The 18,348-nt window shown below is 41.7% G+C and overlaps 3 protein-coding genes across 4 annotated transcripts; all 3 read right to left on the bottom strand.

Moving 5' to 3' along the window:
• Positions 1-1,358: 1,358 nt before the first annotated feature.
• Positions 1,359-2,920, bottom strand: LOC112864876 (hemoglobin subunit beta). Its single transcript, XM_086678152.1, has 3 exons — positions 2,743-2,920; positions 2,389-2,611; positions 1,359-1,613 (listed from the first exon to the last, which is right to left on the bottom strand). The coding sequence occupies exons 1-3, from the start codon at positions 2,832-2,834 to the stop codon at positions 1,485-1,487; spliced, it is 444 nt and encodes a 147-aa protein (XP_086534278.1). The 5' UTR covers positions 2,835-2,920; the 3' UTR covers positions 1,359-1,484.
• Positions 2,921-4,987: 2,067 nt separating this feature from the next.
• LOC112864875 (hemoglobin subunit epsilon-4) lies at positions 4,988-6,669 on the bottom strand. 2 transcript variants are annotated; one of them, XM_086678151.1, is made up of 3 exons: positions 6,461-6,669; positions 6,126-6,348; positions 4,988-5,192 (listed from the first exon to the last, which is right to left on the bottom strand). In XM_086678151.1, exons 1-3 carry the CDS (start codon positions 6,616-6,618, stop codon positions 5,127-5,129), a joined length of 447 nt encoding a protein of 148 aa, XP_086534277.1. In that variant the 5' UTR covers positions 6,619-6,669; the 3' UTR covers positions 4,988-5,126. The 2 variants fall into 2 exon arrangements, with proteins under 2 accessions (XP_086534277.1, XP_025783659.1); XM_025927874.2 differs by having other exon boundaries at positions 4,988-5,255; positions 6,461-6,657.
• Positions 6,670-16,568: 9,899 nt separating this feature from the next.
• On the bottom strand, positions 16,569-18,126 carry LOC112865221 (hemoglobin subunit epsilon). Its single transcript, XM_025928254.2, has 3 exons — positions 17,973-18,126; positions 17,627-17,849; positions 16,569-16,825 (listed from the first exon to the last, which is right to left on the bottom strand). The coding sequence occupies exons 1-3, from the start codon at positions 18,062-18,064 to the stop codon at positions 16,697-16,699; spliced, it is 444 nt and encodes a 147-aa protein (XP_025784039.1). The 5' UTR covers positions 18,065-18,126; the 3' UTR covers positions 16,569-16,696.
• Positions 18,127-18,348: the final 222 nt, after the last annotated feature.

The following is an 18,348-nucleotide window of genomic DNA, read 5'->3' as shown; positions in this document are numbered from 1 at the left end:
CAGTTTAGTATCCCTTCAAAAATTAAATTAAATTAAATTCATAAAATTAAATAAAGCAAAAATACCCTAACAAGAGCAGAACTCAGAAAAGTTATGGACATACAGTTTTTAAAAGTCGTAGCCTTATATGAAAAGCATTAAGTCAACCTAGCCATAACTTTGATAAAGTATGTGGTAATTATTACAAGATACTTAATGTTTCAGTTTATAATTGCCACTGGTATTTCCTCCACTGGGCTCAAGCTTTTATTGACATCGCTAAGTTGGCCATGATGTTGACTAATGAAAAGCAAAGGGGCAATTTTTTCCCAAGTTAAATATGAAACTGTATATCTCCAGGGGCAGAATCTTGACTTCATTCTGGGAACTTTTACAAATATGTAAGGCATTAGTTCATAAGGCCCAATGTCCAGCACACAAGGAACAGAAAGCAAATCTCTGATAAGTGTTTTACTGATCCCCATGTGGTTCCTCATTGCATATTGTAGCATCCATACTGGAGGAACTCTATGCAATGGTCCCTTGCTCAGATTGTTCTCTAGTTCCACAGTTCGAAGATGGGGAATAATCACTTATTCATCCACTGACTATTTCATTTAGTACATATTCACTCACTGCCTATGGAGGAACTTAACAGAGCACAGTAGTCATATAGGGCAGTATAAAATGGTCAGACACATTTATACAGCATAGAATGTGAGTGTGATGGATAAGAAGAAATGTTAACAATAAGTAGAAGGGATGGGTTTGGAAGGATTTCCTTAGGCAATATTGGAAAGTTCATTAAGGCCAGGGTCCAAAGGCCTCACAAGTAATAAACAAGCATTGAATTTTGTCTAAAATGGGAGGGTGGGAGCAGGAATTATTTATGAGAGTGTTTGGGGCAAGTAAAAGATGGAAGTTATTCCTTAGAGCAGGAGCACTTGAGGAAGTGTGGTATTGAAAGCTACACTGCAAGCAAGGCATGTAGGCAAAAAAAGAAACAGGACAGTGTCTTGATCATTCATTATGTCTCCAGCTGAGCACAGTATTTTTTTAGTAAATGTTGGAAATAGATCAAAGCATTAGCCTGAAGGCTATGTCTTTTGTGTGAAGCCTTCCACAGAGGCCCTGTAATGCCAGTATTCTCTATGTATTTAAAACTTTCTGGACAATGCAAATGCTCAGGAGGGAGAAGTGTCCTACATTAGTGACTATGCGTGGTGCCCCTCCTTTTCTCATTTTCCTTGACCTCTTTGAATAAAACACAAGAGCTTCCTATCTGTAGATCCTAAGGGATTTAGCATACCTCCAGACTAAAATAAAATAAAATAAAATAAAATAAAATAAAATAAAATAAAGTGAAATGAATCAGGAAGTTGAGTTAAAGTTCTTTATTAGACAGAAGTCATACCCTTGAAGGTGGACATTATTTCATCAAGTTCAGAAGATCGAATTTAGGGAACTAGGTTCTTCCAGTGGTCACCAGAAAATAGGCCATGACCTCAATGGTACTTGTGGGCCAAGGCATTGGCCACACCAGCCACCACCTTCTGAAAGGCAGCCTGCACCTGGGGGTTGAATTCATGGCCAAAGTGGTGGGCCAGCACACACACCAGCACATTGCCCAGGAGCTGTGGGGAAGACATAGATAGAAAAATATACATGATTAACATGTATTAACATTACAAGCTTGGCTTCTGAGAAACTCAGCCAACAATCTTTTTTTTTTCCTGCCCATGCTCTAGCCCAAATTGATCTTCAGGTTATCTCCATAGGCAGAAATGAGTAACCATATATGTATGTATACTGTATAGTTTTATTATATATGTTTTATATAATAAGGAACAGATTAATTAGTCTGATGATGGTTGTCTTAGCAACTACTGCTTCCCTACTTCCCTACTTCTGGTCTACCATCCTCAGATATTCACTTTCCTTTCCTTTCCATTGAGTCTTGATTCCATAAAATTCCAATTATTCTTTAATTCTGAACTGATTTTTGGACTCTAGATGACATCTTGAGCCTCTCCCCTTTGAGGAGCCCTTCCAATCCCCATTTGGAGAGATAGAAAGACTATTCCAAGTATAGAAGTAGAAGATGAGAGCTAGTATGTATAATTTGGGTACTGAGTAGGGAAAAAAGTTAGGGAGAAAAAGAGAGAAGCAAAAGATAAACTATTAAGTAAGAGCTTGATTAAAAAAAAAAACAAAAACAAGAATGTGAGAAAGGAAACGACATGGAATACTGAATGAAAAATATAAAACTACATACATTTTGAAAAGCATTCAATGATGATATATTCTAAAGTAAAAAGGAAGCTGGAGGGTGAACAGGTAGGTAAAGGAACCAGAGTAGAAGACTACAAAGTGAAAAGAAAAAACAAACGGAAGATATCCTAGACTCACCCTGAAGTTCTCGGGATCCACGTGCAGCTTGTCACAGTGCAGCTCGCTGAGCTTAGCAAAGGCGCCCTTGAGGTCGTCGATGTTTTTCAGACCATCACTGAAGGAGTTCAGCACCTTCTTGCCATGGGCCTTCACCTTACTGTTGCCCATAATGGCATCAGCAGAAGACAGGTCCCCAAAGGACTGAAAGAACCTCTGAGTCCAGGGGTAGACAACCAGCAGCCTGAGGGGTGAAAACAGCACAGAGGGACAGAGGGAGTCAGTGCCTGTCAGAAGCCCCAGGGACTGAGCCTTCTCCACCTGCCCAGCATCCATTCACTCTCCTTAGGCCTGCCTCGCAACCTGGATACCAACCTGCCCAGGGCCTCACCGCCAACTTCATCCACGTTCACCTTGCCCCACAGGCCATTGACCAGACCCTTCTCCTCAGCAGTCAGAAATCCCATGGTGTCTGTTTGTGTGGTTGCTAGCGAACACAGTTGTGTCAGAAGCAAGTGTAAGCTGGTACTATCCCTGCTCTTCCTTTTATGCCCAGGCCTGATCTTACCCTCCCTGCTCCTGTGAGCAGATTGGCCCAGGCCTAGGTGTGGTCCTGCAGGGGGAGGTCTGAATGATGACAGCCATACCTGTCCTCCAAATGTTCTAAGTGTTTCAAAAGCAAATACACACACACACACACACACACACACTGGAATATTACTCCGCCATCAGAAAAGAGTGAAATGTTGCCATTTGCAATAATGTGGATGGAACTAGAGTGTATTACACTAAGCAAAACGAATCAGAGAAAGACAAATACTATATGATTTCACTCACATGTGGAATTTAAGAAGCAAAATACATGGAATGGAAGAAAAAATGAAAGAAGACAGAAACAGAGAGGGGGACAAACCACAAGAGACTCTTAACTGTAGAGAACAAACTGAGGGTTGCTGGAGGAGAGGTTGGGGGGATGGGCTAAATGGGTGATGGGCATTAAGGATGGCACTTGTGTTGAACACTGGGTGTTACATGTAAGTGATGAATCGCTGAATTCTACTCTTGAAACCAATACTACGCTATATATTAAGTTAAATTTGAATAAAATCTTGGAAGAAAAACAAAAACAGAAAACTTTGTAATATATTTTTGAGGTAGGAATTATTATTCCACTTTACAAACAAGGAAATTCATTCTGGGAAATGTTGACTAAACTTTACGAGGTGATGGGGATGTAATTTGATCTTTTCCTGCTATTCCCAAAGCCCAGGCTTTTTGCTTCTATGCCAGGGGCTTGGGTATTGGAATTTGAAGTGATGGCCACAAAAATGGCTGTGCTCAACTGCCAGCTCCATACAAGAGACTCTCAGCATTTTCTGTTCTGAGAATAGGTTTTCCTCTTTTCATTCACCAGACAGGGAACCTGGCTATCATCTGTGACTTCACTACTCTCTACTGTACTCTCTTCCAAGTCCTGCAGTATCTTTGCCACAATGATACCTTACTTTTTTCTTAGTTTAATTGCCCCTGTGAAGTTCGGTCCTTTGCCCTCATTCTAATCACAGCACATTCCTATGGATAGATCCACGTTAGACCCTGTCTTGTCAGTTCTATATCCATGCATGGATCAGTTTCCCTAAAATTCCCTATTCACTATGTTACTCGTGTGTGCAAGAAATTTCACTGGTACTTTGCTTATAATGATAGTTTCTTTTCTGCTTTTTCCTGGCAGCAGTGTCCCTAATTTTATGCCGCTGTGCTGCTTTCAAGGGACTGATTTCTCCTCTGTCACTTAGACCCTGCATTTGTCATTTTCCCACATTAATGGCCTTTTGTCTCCACCAAAGGAATTGGAAACATGTTCCAGGTCACAGAACTAGCAGGTGAGATACAGATTCAAATCAAAGCAGTTACTTCCTTGCCTTAGAGACAGTTCCTCCATTAATACCACTGAAGACACTAGGGAAAGTTTAGAGCATGGTCCTTGCCTAGGTCTCTGGGTAGTCCCATCTGAACTTTATTACAGCTGATAAAAACATGTTTCTTATATTAAATGGAAGCAAAATATAGCACCAAAGAGCTCTGAGCCTATACAGTCCCCTCTGTGAACCCCAACTCACTACAACATTCTTCTTACATTTCTCTAGAGTATCTCCATTCACTCCCTTTTGCTGAAGACATTATTCAACTCGAGTCTACCTTCCCTTCCTAGAAGTACCTTCGTTTGAAGCTACTTTTTTTAAGTTTATTGATTTATTTTGAGATGGAGAGGGAGACAGAGAGAGAGAGAGAGAGAGAGAGATAACAAGTGGGGGAGGGGCAGAGAGGGAAGGAGAGAGAGAGAATCTAAAGCAGGCTCCATGACTTCAGTGTAGAGCCCAATGCAGGACTTGAACGCATGAACTGTGAGATCATGACCTGAGCTGAAACCAAGAGTTGGATGCTTAACTGACTGAGCCACCCAGGTGCCAAAAGCCACTCTTATCTTGAAGAATCTTATAAGGCTCTCTTCTCTATCCTCCCCAAACTCCTTATTTCAAATAACCCCATTCCTTATAGGATTGCTTTCTTTTAGCTGAATCAACATAAGAGATAAAGACAGAGAGAGAAGACAAGGATGTTTCTTATAGAGCACAATGTTTATTTTATTTTTATCATATAGCACTTAAGTAAGGGGGCAGGACACTGCCCATCTGCAGAAGATGGACTCTTGGAACACAGGGCCATCCAGTAGGTGCCAACATGGTTAGATAAGCACCTCAGTGGTACCTGTGGGCCAGAGCATTAGCCACAGCAGTGGTCAGCTTCTGCCAAGCAGCCTGCACCTGTGGAGTAAACTCCTTGCTGAAGTGAGTTGCCAAGACAATCAAAATCATGTTGCCTAGAAGCTGGGGAGAGAGTGGGGATAAAAAGAAAATGGTACCTAGTGAACAGAAAGCCTCAAGCTGGTCACATCCATTATCTTCCTGATAAGAGATTGAGTAACTTTCAGGGTCATGATCCCACAGAAGTTTACCATAATATGCTTGACATCGGCATCAATATGACTCCTAGCCCTGAACTTTCCATTGTGTCTGGCCTTCTCTCATTTGCCCTGCCAGCTTCCACATTAGAATATTGCTATGGATGGCTTCTCTTTTGTAGAGACTCTGTCTTTTTTTTAAGTAGGATTATAGTACTGCTAGTATAGTCTAAGTCCCCAGATAATATGTACATTCAAATTGTTATGGTCACTCACATGACAAAGAATCTTCTGCCATGTATACGAGAGCATTCCATCACTGCTAAAGGGGGCAGGGTTCACAATCATCCATTGAAAAGATTGCTGTTATTTTGTCTTGCTTAGTCCAGGTTCTAAACTCAAGAATCATGCATAAATGTATTCATCATTTTTAGATAAAATTTCAATTACCAAAGGTAAGGCATTCTTCTTCCTGTAATTGTATGCTCAGGCCAAAACCATTTAACTCAGTTGTGGCCAATGTTCTTCCCTGGTCATAATCATTGTTTCAGAAATATAAGATGGCCAGTGGTCTCCACTGGTCACAATAATTATCCTACTCCATCTTAACTATGGAGTAGTTAACATCCAAACTACGTTTGGAACAACCTAACTACCAAAATCAAGCTCTTCCTTAAATATTACATCCCAACAATTACCTTCATAGAATCAGACTTAAGTACCTGTGTTTCCTAACGTACCCACAATGCAAATATCTGGGGTGAAGAAACAGAGCACAAGCATGCCTAGAACTCACCTTGAAGTTCTCAGGATCCACATGCATCTTGTCACAATGCAGCTCACTCAGCTCAGCAAAGGTGTCCTTGAGGTCATCCATATGTTTAACAGCGTTTCCAAAGGAGGTCAGTACCTTCTTGCCATGGGCCTTGACCTTGGGGTTGCCCATTATGGCAGACTCAGAGGATAAGTTGCCAAAATTGTCAAAGAATCTCTGGGTCCATGGATAAACAACCAGAAGCCTGTGGGATGATCATAGTCACAGACCAGATGGGAAGTCGCAGTATGTATGAAACCTGACCAATTCCCCTTTCAGGAACACTTTCTGCCTTCCTGCCCCCTTCCAGTGCCTACCTTCCCAGGACCTCGCCTCCAACCAACTCCACGTTCACCTTGGCCCACAGGCTAACAACAGCAGCCTTCTCTTCAGCCGTAAAATGCACCATGGTATCTGGGAGCTTACTGGTGATCACTAAGGTGCCAAAAGCAAGTCGGTGCTGCTGCTTCTCCATGTGGCCTTTTATTCGTCACTTCTAGTTTCCAGGCCCTTGCTTCTCCCAATGAGGTGAGACTATTGGTCAAGTGTGGGTTGTCACCACCAGGGTGGGGTTTGGACAAGGGAGGGTCAGCAGGATGGACATTTGTGTCTCTGATAGTGTTGGGTGGCTCTATCAGGGGGATTCTTCTGCCCTTCCCCACCATCCACTATGCATGTCGTATCTCAGTCTTCCCACCCCATCAGCCCTGAGATGACCTGCAGGCTGACCACGAGGCATGACTAGAATTCAGAGGCATAAGAATTAGAGATCTTCTGGGCATTGTATCAGGTGTTTACAAGACATCACTCTGTTGTTTTCTTTGGGTATAAAAGAAGCCATAGCTTTTCTTGGTCACCAGTTTTCCTAAAGCTTAAATGAGGCTTATACTTTTATAAGTGAAGAAGAAAAGATCCCAATCCAGCTTCAGTTCAGAAATAAGACAGGTAAAAACTAAGTAATTTGGAGAACTGAGTACTGCCTGATTGTTGGCGAGTTCTATTAAAATATATGTGCATCTCCTTGTCTGAACAATTTTGTTCATTCTGATTATACACACAGTGTCTCTGGCCAATGTGAACTATTCACTCAGTTGTTTCAGAAGATACAGAACTGAGTATTGGAGAAAACTGAGTGTTCCACAGAAAATATTAGACTCTGGGCCACAGCTAGGGATTAGGGGAGTTGTCTCTGGCATTTATTATATCTACACTCCTTTGTTGTGGTTAACCATTCCTCATTTCTAATCAGGCAGAGGCAATCCTCACTGACAGTGTTTCACACACTACTATCCTGTAGCCTAATGTGCCTTGGTCTCATGCGTCTCAAACAAGCATTTATAGGTCTAGATGGGGCACACTTCCAGGGAGAGAGGAAATGGTTTATATTATATATATATATATATTTAAATATAATATATAATTATATATATATTTTATATTATATATGTATTTATATTTATATATGTATATATATAATAAAATATAAATATATATATCATATTATATAAAATATAAAATATATATATGTATTTTTTTCTCTCTCTCTCTATCTCAGAGTTTATTGTTCCCATGTTTTAAGCTCCAGGAAGCTGGTTTGTTTGTTTCTCCCAGAGATGACTCTTACAAAAAAATTTTTTTTTCTCAATTTAAGAAATAATCTCCATGTGTATTTACAAAGGTACTCTAACATGTAAAGAGTTCAGCCCAATATATTAGTGTTGGATTTCTGCTAGTATAAAAGAAATCCTTTGTCTGTTTGATATAGTGAAGGCTTTTATCAATTTATCTTGGGAAAAAACTTACATTTACACTGTGGATAAGAATTGTTAAGGTGCTGGAAGCTACTTTATCATGACAGACTTGATTATCTGTGAGCTCTCAAGTCCAAGCTGTGCTGATGTGAACACTTTGGTACAGAGATATAAAGAAAAAAATGTGTGAATCAATCCCAAAAAGATTTCTTCAAGGGAAGAAGTCAATGACATAAAAGAAACCCAAGGAAATGTTGACCACAGCCAGGAATCCCACCTACCCTTAGCCATGTGCATGGTCGGAGGGAAAGGCTCAGGGCCCTTGTTCCCTGATGGCCCTGGTGCTTGTTTGGCCCACTGTGTGCACACTGGGACCCCAACAGACTTGGGGATATCTGCATCTCTGAATGTTGGCAAATAGCCTCCCACATTTCCAGCAAACCAACAATGATTCTGGTAGTTACCTCTAACTCCTGCTTTTCTCTCACCTTCTTTAGACAATTACTTTGCAAGAATTTTTTACTTCTCCCGTTCATGGCTGTTTCACACTTCCACCTTATTTCCATGCTCACTGTTCCCACTGCTGTCTGGAAGCTTATCGCATCGATGCTAGATCATCATCACAGTCATCTATCAGTTTTCTGGTCATTCATCCATCACGTATTTAAAAAGCACATATTGACTGAGGCCAATAATGCCATGCATTGTTTTAAAAACTGAGAATCTTGGGGATCCTGGGTGGCTCAGTTGGTTAGGCACCTACTTCAGTTCAGATCATGATCTCACCAGTCTTGAGTTCTGGCCTGCTTGGACTTTTCCCTCTTCCTGCTCATACCCCTCTCTCAAAAATAAATAAACATTAAAAAATAAAAAAAAAAAACAACTGGAAATCCTGGAAAAAACAAAACAATGTATCTAGTCTCATCGTGCTCACATTCTAGTGGGTAGAGGATACTGACACTAATAATTAAATCAGCAAAGAAGTTCAGATGGTGTTTGTTATATGACGAGGAACAAAATGCATCTGATGACATGGTGGCAAGTGACTAGACAAAAATAATGTAAGGACAGAGGTCTGAAAGGAAGATACATTTGAACTGGGACCTTGATGACAATATGGAGCCAGGCATAAGTAGTTTCCTTGAAGCCAGGAAAGGCAAGTGTGAAACTTGGAGGCTGGACAGAAAAGGAGAAAGAAAGAAGGAAAGAAAGAAAGAAAGAAAGAAAGAAAGAAAGAAAGAAAGAAAGAAAGAAGAAAGAAAGAAAGAAAGAAAGAAAAAAGCCTAACACGACAAGCCTAAGGCATGACAAGATCTGAGAGAGAGAGATGTTAAGGGAAGAGTGGGAAGGAGCAAAGTTGGAGTGACGGCCCCAGGCCTCACCATTTGGGCACCTGAGGGTAGAGTGTGGGTATTTTACACTAAGGCGTGGGAAACGAGCAGAGATTTGTAAACCTGGCATCAGCGTGATTGCTAATCTACTCAACACCCACAGCGAGGCTAACTTTCTCACTGTCCTGTCCATCACATTACAGCTTTGTCTATAACTCGAAATTAACTTCTGGTCAGAGGAATACTCCTGTGATCCTCCCCAACTATTCTGTGCAATATCTTTCCTTTCCCTTCTGATCTCTCAGTGCTCATCTGCTTGGCTGAGCTGCCTTCTCAGCTTCTTCTGGTTCATCTCCCCCCACCTAAATCCCCACTTCTCTGAGTAGTTTATAGGGATCTCCCTTCTCTGAAACACTGTAGCAAATCTGCTGGCTCCCGCATGCTGTCTCCTGATGGTATGCAGTCAATTTAATGTCCCCAGCGGCTCTCACCACTTAAGCCACAAAGTTCTTTCCTAAAGCCCAAGGCCGGTTCTTTGGAGGTGATTTCAAAGAGTTATCCCCCTGCTCAGACCTCCAACCCCTCCCATCCCTAATCTATCCTCACAAGAGCTTGTGGCAAACCAGCTGCTTTTAGAAAACATGTACCCCCTGTTAGCAGAATGGAATTGCAGCCCTTGCCTGGACCTTGACCTTTTGAGAACTGGGTTAATTTTCCCTAGAAGAATCCCCACTGGTACTCTATTTCCATCCTTGGTCTTCACCAGAGTCCTCACTCAGACCCATGTAATCATCTGGTTCAGAGGAGTTCTTGTCCCGTGACACCCATCCTCTCTCATCACAGCCTTCCCCATGCCCCCAGCCACGTCATTAGCTTTAACTTGAAGAGCCCCTAAGTGTATGTTTTCCCCAACTGTATGTCCCAGGCATATATTCCTTTCATTGCCCTATTGTTTTTTATTTTCTTGCCAAAATCTTTACGGCATACAAATATTGAATGGGGAGACTGCATGCACACACACACACACTCACAGCGCAACAAATAATTCCTGGGATTCTCACAAGTGTAACAGCACATGGGAAAAGTAGAACTGAAGACAATCAGTAAAGAATTCTTAGCAGAGCACTATTATTACCATTGCTATTATTATTATTATCATTACTACTACTGCTACCACTCCTATTGCTATTGTTTGAAAATAAAGCTCTTCTTTGCTGACTCTACAATACTAAACAGGGGACTCAGTGATCCCAGTTTCCCAGGAGCTGTGGAGGTGGCAAGAGGTAACAGATATGTACGAGGGACAGAGTGTTCCAGGTGGGTCTCCAGGTATCTGGCCAGCCAACTTCCATTTAGAACCACACTAATGTCAATTTCCCACAAAGCCTGGGGTCTTGCCTGGTGACTAAACACAAGTGTGTTCTCCTTGCTGGACTAACCCCTGGCCATGATTCCACTTTTTCTTTCTTCTCCCCATGACCAATCTCCTATTTTGTGGGCTGAAAAACAAGGACCCACAGGTTTCTTTCCATAGCCACTCCAGGACACATGTTCTTGCCATTTCCCTCCCTCAGACGATCTGACCCACCTTAGGATTTATAGGATGTAAGTTTGAAATGGGTCTCTAGGAACAATTTTGTACAAGTGTCCAGCCTATATATGAATAACCTTAGAAATGTATTTGTGAACCGTAGGTTCCTTCCTTATATAGAGCCAACATTTGCCTGCATAGATATTTCTCCTTGGCCTTGTTTTTTCTGCCTCCAGGAGAGAAAAAAAGTAAAGTTCAAGTTACCAATAGTCATTTTTCTTCACCTCTATACAAGTCTCTTCTAAAAACAAAGAATTCAAACAGGTCCTAGACTGCAGTCAGGTCAGTGCTCAGTTGTCTAAGCTGTCCCAAAGCTAAAAGAGGGTGTGAACATCTCCTAGATTTACCTGAAGTTCTTAGGGTCTACTTGTGACATATCACAGCATTGCTTACTCAAATGGACAAAAGTGGCCTTAAGATCATCCAGGTGCTATGAGGACAATTTATATCTCATTGCGAGTGGGACACAATTATATTAGCAATGATCTCTTTAAGGGGGCAATATTTGAGCTGATGTCACAATGGCATGAAGTTGCTGCCATGGGAAGATACTAAGAAAGAAAGGCTCTGGAAGTTGGAATAGCAAATGTAAAACTCTAAGGCAGGAAAACACACACCCTCCCACACAAACGCAATGTACCCGTATATGCAGAGCGACAAATAGTGGGTCAATGGTGTTGATATGGAAATAGCAAAGAAAACAGTGGTCGGAGATGATAGTAGAGGTAACACATGCTTACAGCTATTCAGGATTAGCTTCATTATCTTGACTAGGAAGCCATTAGAGAATTTTAATCATGATACTGATACCATTTCTAATCTGTTTGTACTCTTGTCTAGATTAATATTGCAAGAATATCTTGTTCCTTCCCAAACTGTTTTGCTCAAGTGGGTTTTATAGACTATTGAGAAATATGAGAGCCCATTCAAATATTAAATACTCTGATGTTGAAGGCATGCGTTTTGTGTGTGTGTGTGTGTGTGTGTGTGTGTGTGTGTGTAAGTGTTCACAATCCATGAGGACAGCAAGAAAAAAGGGCTGATGGAGGGAAGATGTGCTCAGGGGAGAAATAAGAAAAAACACAGGAAAAGAATAAATCCTGCCATTTTAATTTAGAAAATAGAGAGATGTTTAAAATAGAGAATAAGACAAATGCAGGATTCAAAAGTGTTAGATACTATAAGTGTTTGCAGAAGGTGCTCTATACATGTGTTTTAAGTGTGTGAGTGACTGCAAGCGAATGGTGCATCAGTGACTCCTGTCTATTCTGCTCTGTTGTTATATGAGACTGTGGGACTCCTGAAAATGCCAAAGAAACTCCAGAGGCTGTTGAATTGGAGCCGCCATGACCTCATGTGCCCCATCCAAGAAGCCTACATTTGGGGAACTCTTCGGGGTGGGTGCATGCAGGAAAGATTCTGGGGAAGAAGCAGTAGTAAAGATCAGTGAAATTGGAGTAGAAAGGAGATTCAGTCTTTTGAAACTTATTATTTGTTGAGTCAGTTTGAGCTTTCTAGAGACTTCTTCAACACGCTGAGGTTTGAAATGATTGCCATGAGAGCAGTTGTGCTCTTTCCAGCTTCAAAGTAAGAGGTATCTGGGCATTTTTTTCCATGTCAATAGAGACAGAGAAAGAGTCCTTCTTTCTTACTCACCAGACAAGAAACTGGCTATCATCTGTGACTTCCTCACTATCTGTCAATCAATTTCCAAGTCCTGCTGAATCTTTGTACTGCCTGTTCTTTTCCCAATCACTTCGTCATCACACCAAGTTGCTACGGCCAGTCCCAAGTCTATACTTCTTCTCTGATCGGGTATGCACCCACATATGTATCAATTTTATTAAAACTTATTATTCATATTCCCCTCCTGAACAATAATTTTGACTGTTTCCCTGAACATAAAATAATACTAACTCCCTTCTCTTCATTACCTGGTCTCTCTAAATGCTTTCCAAAATGATTATATCATTCTTTTGTTTTGAAAAAACACCCATCTCCAGGGAGCCTGGGTGGCTCAGTCCGTTAAGATCACGATCTTGTGGTCTCTGACTTCAAGGCCCACAGCAGGCTCTGTGCTGACAGCTCAGAGCCTGGAGACTGCTTTGGATTCTGTGTCTCCCTCTCTCTGCCCACCTCCCCCCCCCCACCCCCCCCCATACCTCTGTATCTTTCTCTCAAAAGTAAATAAACATTAAAAAGAAAATTTTAAAAAATACCCATTCCTCAGAGGGACTCTGCTGTTCATGCCCAATTTGATACTTCATCCCCGCCCCCCCCCCCCCCACCTCGCTTCCCTCCTGCACCTATCCCTACTGGCTCCAACCAGTATGCAATTCACATCTCAAGCCCCTCCCTGGCCCCCACCAGCAGCCTGCAATGACTTGAAGATGGTTGATGAGGCTTGGGTTAAAACAGTAAAAAGGAAGAATTGAAAATATCCTCCACATTAAGTGAAGAGTTGCGATACTGTATCATTCTGTTGTTCAGCCAATCTTTACAAGAAGAGGCCACCGCGCTTCTTGGTTTTCAAATCTCTTAAGATTATATTGGGCACACAATTTAATACTTCTTAAAATAGGAATAATAGGAATAATGTCTCTATCTAACATCAAAAGGAAGCAGAATAGGAAAAAATATGTAGATTAGGGCAGGATTGGATGTTACTCCAATGTTTTTTAATCCATTTTATATAGTCTTTTAATCCATTTAAGTATTTTCCTTACTTCCCTAAGTAACAGAATATTCCCTTGGAGTCATCTGGCAGCAGTCTGGAAGATTCCATGTATTTTCCAATTTGTCTCTGAGCACACAGGTGTTCAGGCTGGTTGGGGGAGAAGGGTGCCAGTGTTTGTTCAATGCAGAGAGTAGTTGAAGATTCCGTGGGATGGGCTGCAGATTAAGAGAGTTGTCTCTGGCATGTGCTGGATCTACCCTTGCTTGCTATGTTTAACTTCTCTTTATTTCTAGTAAGCAGAAGCAATCTTTACTGACAGGATGCCACACACTACTGTCCCTGTAACCTATGGTACTTTGGTCTCAAGCATCTCAAGCAAGCATTTATAGGACCAGACAGGACTCACTTTCAGCGGGAAAGGGAATGGTTCATTTTATTTTATTTTTTCTCTCAGGGTCTATTACTCCTGCCTGTAGAGTTCTAGGAAACTGGCTTGTTTGTTTCTCCCTAAGATTGCTCCCTAAACGAATAACACTGGAAAATCCACTTCCATGTTACTTACAGGATACTCTAAATTTTAAAGAACTCAACCTACTACATGAAAGCTGAATTTCTGCTACTAGAGAATTACTCTTTTCAAACATTCATTCTCTTGTGTTCTGAGACCCTCATTTAATATCTGTTTGTTGAATAACTGTCATCATTGCTCTAAGTACTGGAGACTTAAGATAAATGAGGAAGAGAAAAAAACTTTCCTCTTAACATTTATAACATGGCATGGAAGATATAGAAAATGGATAATTAAGCCAATCTACAAAATAATTTCAGTTAATATCATTTGCTATGAAAAAATTAATATCTGGACTTAATGAGGGAGAGCCATGATTACACCAGGCAGGATGAGTCCCTCTGAGGAGGTAGTATTTGAGCTGGATCCAGAATGAAAAGAAGGAATTTGCCATGGGGAAATATTGGGATAAAAGGTCTGAAAGCTGGAATAGGGAATCCAAACCTCTGAGTTAGGTACAACAAACCTTTGGGATGCTGGAGATAAGAATAATGGGCTGGTGCAGGTGATATGTAAAGGTAAGAAGAAGCAGGAAATGTTGCAGAGGAAGCATTAAACCTAATAACTGAGGACTTATCTTCAGTGGTAGAGTGTAAAAAGCCATTACGGGATTTTAATCTTGGCAATGACATAACCTCCTAACCTCTGTACTCATAGCCAGATTAATATTCCAAGAATATCTGGTCCATCACAACATTGTTTTGCTCACATGGCTTTTATTGCCTATTGACAACAATTAGTCCTTTTTTCATCTATTAAAAATCTGAGTCATCCAGACCTGTGTGCCTATGTGTGCACATGCACGTGTGTGTGTTAATTATGAAGTTGTTATCATGTAAATAGTCCTGGACTGGCAACTTCAAGATCAAAATCTAGACCCTTAAGGGGTAAAGAATGTATCTTCTGCCCACCACTCCATCATCACCATCCTTGACCCCGGGACATGCAGAATCAGCGTAAAAGTTGAGGGCAAGAAAGAGAAAATGAGACTGATTAAAAATGCACATTTGTTGTTGACTGAGACACTGACTGACGGACTGGGTAAAAGGCTTAGTACCACTAACAGCTCCTGTTTACTTTGCTGAAGGGCATAAAGAGAGGCTAAGAGAGGCTGAAGGCATAAACTGAGGCTCCGAGACCACTGTTGTTGACAACCTGCAACTATGTAATCATTGGTCTCTCATCTGGATCATGGAGACAGAAACCCAAATTAGAAGGTAATTCAGAGGACAAATTCTGATCAATGTGCAGGGGCAATGAAATACCTAACTGATATGAGAGTTTGACTCAAGGCCTGAAGGTCTAGACTCCCTAAGTAAAATAACAACGACTCCCTCAAGAGTCATTCAGTTCTTGCCACTCCCACACAGGGGTCCCCAAGGTAGTGCACAGCCTCTTGTTAGATCCCCCAGGGCTGGGAGATTTCAGTCATTCCCTACCACCTCCTTCCTTCTCATCCACCCCAGCCAATCAGACACCGTTTCTTCCTCACTCAACCTCTGCTCCTCCTTCATGTTCTGCAGATCTCTCTGCTTTTCTTGGGTTTAGGCCATGAATTAGCATCTACATCTAATCTGCAATTTGGAATTCATTTTGTGTTCATTAAGCTGATAACTTCCCCCCACCCCGACTCCTATTCCTTGAGTCATTATAGTTCTAAGGATATTTATTGTTTACTCTTGCCAAAAACATAGTAATAGTTTTTATTTTTATAATCAAAGCCTTGGATTATCTAGTCTTTCCTAATACTCTATTTTACTGTCTCCTCTACTTCCAGAAAGCCTTTTCCTGCAAGAAATTAGCTCAAGCCCTAATTTACTGGTTTTAGACTATAAACCTTTGTTATTATCTCATCTGCTACATGAAGCCTTGGCCATTCTTCTCTCCCCCGAATTCATATAATATCCTAATGCCAGCTTTATTTTAGCATATGTTATGTTTGATTATAAAATAATGCACAGTGATTTCCCACTGTGGCTCCCCAGTGAGACTATGCAACACTTTGGGAAAGAACAGACTTTTGTTGGTTAATGGACATTTTTCTGGAAAACTCCGAGCCATCCCTCAATTCATCCTCTTATGTCCAATTCAGGCTCACATGACATATGATAAGTTAGCTGATTCAAAATATACATTAAAGCAAATTGAAAAAGTAACCCTAGCCGAGACCTTAGATCCATGCAAAGCTTTTAAAGCTGAACCCCGACACGCACCACGAATCTATCTTGATTTCTTCTGAGGCACTTCTTAGCATCTCCTTTATTCGCCTTTACTGTAAGTTTCTGCCACACTCTCCTGTAAATCCCTGTTCGCTTAATTAACCCTTTCCCCAACCCAGACAATTTCTTCCCCATCCTACCATACACCCAGACCTTCTAGAATTCTCCCATAATACCCATCTTCCTTTGATGAGTCCCTACACACTTCCCAAATGAGCTCTCATTTCTCCCTATGTCTCACCTCACCCCTCAGCCAATGAGTGAAAGACGCAGAAAACACAGTATTCATTTATGATGACTGAATAGAATGAACTTTATTAAACAGAAGCTGTGCTCTCAAGGCCAAACGCAAGTCCCCATATGCAGAAGGAGAGCCCTGGGGACACAAAAGAGCACTGTTGACCTGGAAGGAAGACTCAGTGGTACTTGTGGGCCAGAGCAGTGGCAACACCAGCCACCAGCTTCTGCCACATGGCCTGCATATCAGGGGTGAATTCCTTGCCAAAATGAGAAGCCAGAATGATCACCAGTACGTTGCCCAGGAGCTTTTAGGTGAAAGACAAAATGAAAAAGAGGCACATTGAGTACAATTTTTCGAAAAGAATTGCAGAAAAAGTGGTTCAATACCTACAGTCCCTGCCAACTCCATACCTTAAACTACTTCAAGGGCTGTGTCCACACGAAATCAGATAAGCTAGTCCCTAAATTCAATTTAATGTGTATGAGCTCTCCATTCAACACCCTACCCACCTCTATCTCCATCTTCTTGCATCTCACCATTTTTATTTGCATCTCTCCCTCCCTCTTATCTACAAGTTGTCTAATTCCTGTAACAACAGGATTTTAGGGTGGCATGGGTTCTCACAGTGAGTTTATTTAAAGTCTCCAATCAGGACAGGGACAAGTCTCCACTTGGTAACAATACTGACAGGTAATAGGATATATTTTAGAGAAGTTGTTGTATTTTCCGTGTGACAATCTGTCCAAAACTCCCCCCACCCCAAATCTCTCCCCACGCTTCAGTCATCAGAAACCATGTAAAATAAGACATTCTTCCTTCCTTGAGACAGAACTTTATCAAATGCCAAATTCCATTCCTCCTTGAACAAGTCTTCTTTTCTCTGATGTCGTTTCAGTTCTGACAAAAGTTCTTGAGAAGTTTTAAGCAAACCCTGGCCGCTAGTAGGCCTTTACTGTCACTAGTCCTGAATCAAGGTAGTCCTGGTCATGCCCTTTGGCGGTCTGTCCTTCTAACACCAAATTTGACCCATTATTTCTGAAATTCTTGTTAGTCTATCTCAAAGTAGAAAGTATAAAAAGAGCACATGAACATTTCCTGAACTCACCCTGAAGTTCTCGGGATCCACGTGCAGCTTGTCACAGTGCAGCTCACTAAGCTTAGCGAAGGCGCCCTTGAGGTTGTCCATGTTCTTAATAGCATCACCAAAGGAGGTCAGCACCTTCTTGCCATGGGCCTTGACCTTGGGGTTACCCATTATGGCAGAAGTAGAGGACAGGTTGCCGAAGTTGTCAAAGAATCTCTGGGTCCAGGGGTAAACAACCAGGAGCCTATGTGACGGGACCATAGCAGGTGGAAAATCAGAGACTTTCAAAGCTCTTGAGGAATTTCCTAGGCAAGTGGCCAGGCTCATATTCACCATCCTTTCCCATGCATTGAAACCCAGTGCCTACCTGCCCAGGGCTTCGCCTCCAGCCTCTTCCACATTCACTTTGCCCCACAGGCTAGTGATGGCAGCCTTCTCCTCAGCTGTAAAATGCACCATGATGTCAGATCTGGGAACTTACAGGCGATCAGAGAGAGAAGCGGGTATGTGCTGCTGTTGGAAAGGGTCACCTTTTATTCTTTACTGCTGACCTTCTGGCCCCTTGTTCCTCCTAGTTCTTTGAAATCATTGGTCAAGGGTGAGCTGTGTCCCTCAGGGGTGGAGTCAGATCAGGAAAGGGTCAGCAGTGAAGAATGCACACTGAACTTGTGATAATGTGTGTTGTTCCTGAGGCATTGGTTCCTCCTCTGTCCTCAACACAATTTTCCATTTCCTTTTCTCTC

The sequence above is a fragment of the Puma concolor genome, chromosome D1, assembly GCF_028749965.1.
Source record: "Puma concolor isolate L17-30 chromosome D1, mPumCon1.1.hap2, whole genome shotgun sequence".
Classification (NCBI taxonomy): domain Eukaryota; kingdom Metazoa; phylum Chordata; class Mammalia; order Carnivora; family Felidae; genus Puma; species Puma concolor.
Note: the sequence above shows the minus strand (reverse complement) of the source record. Positions and strands in the feature narration are given on the sequence as shown.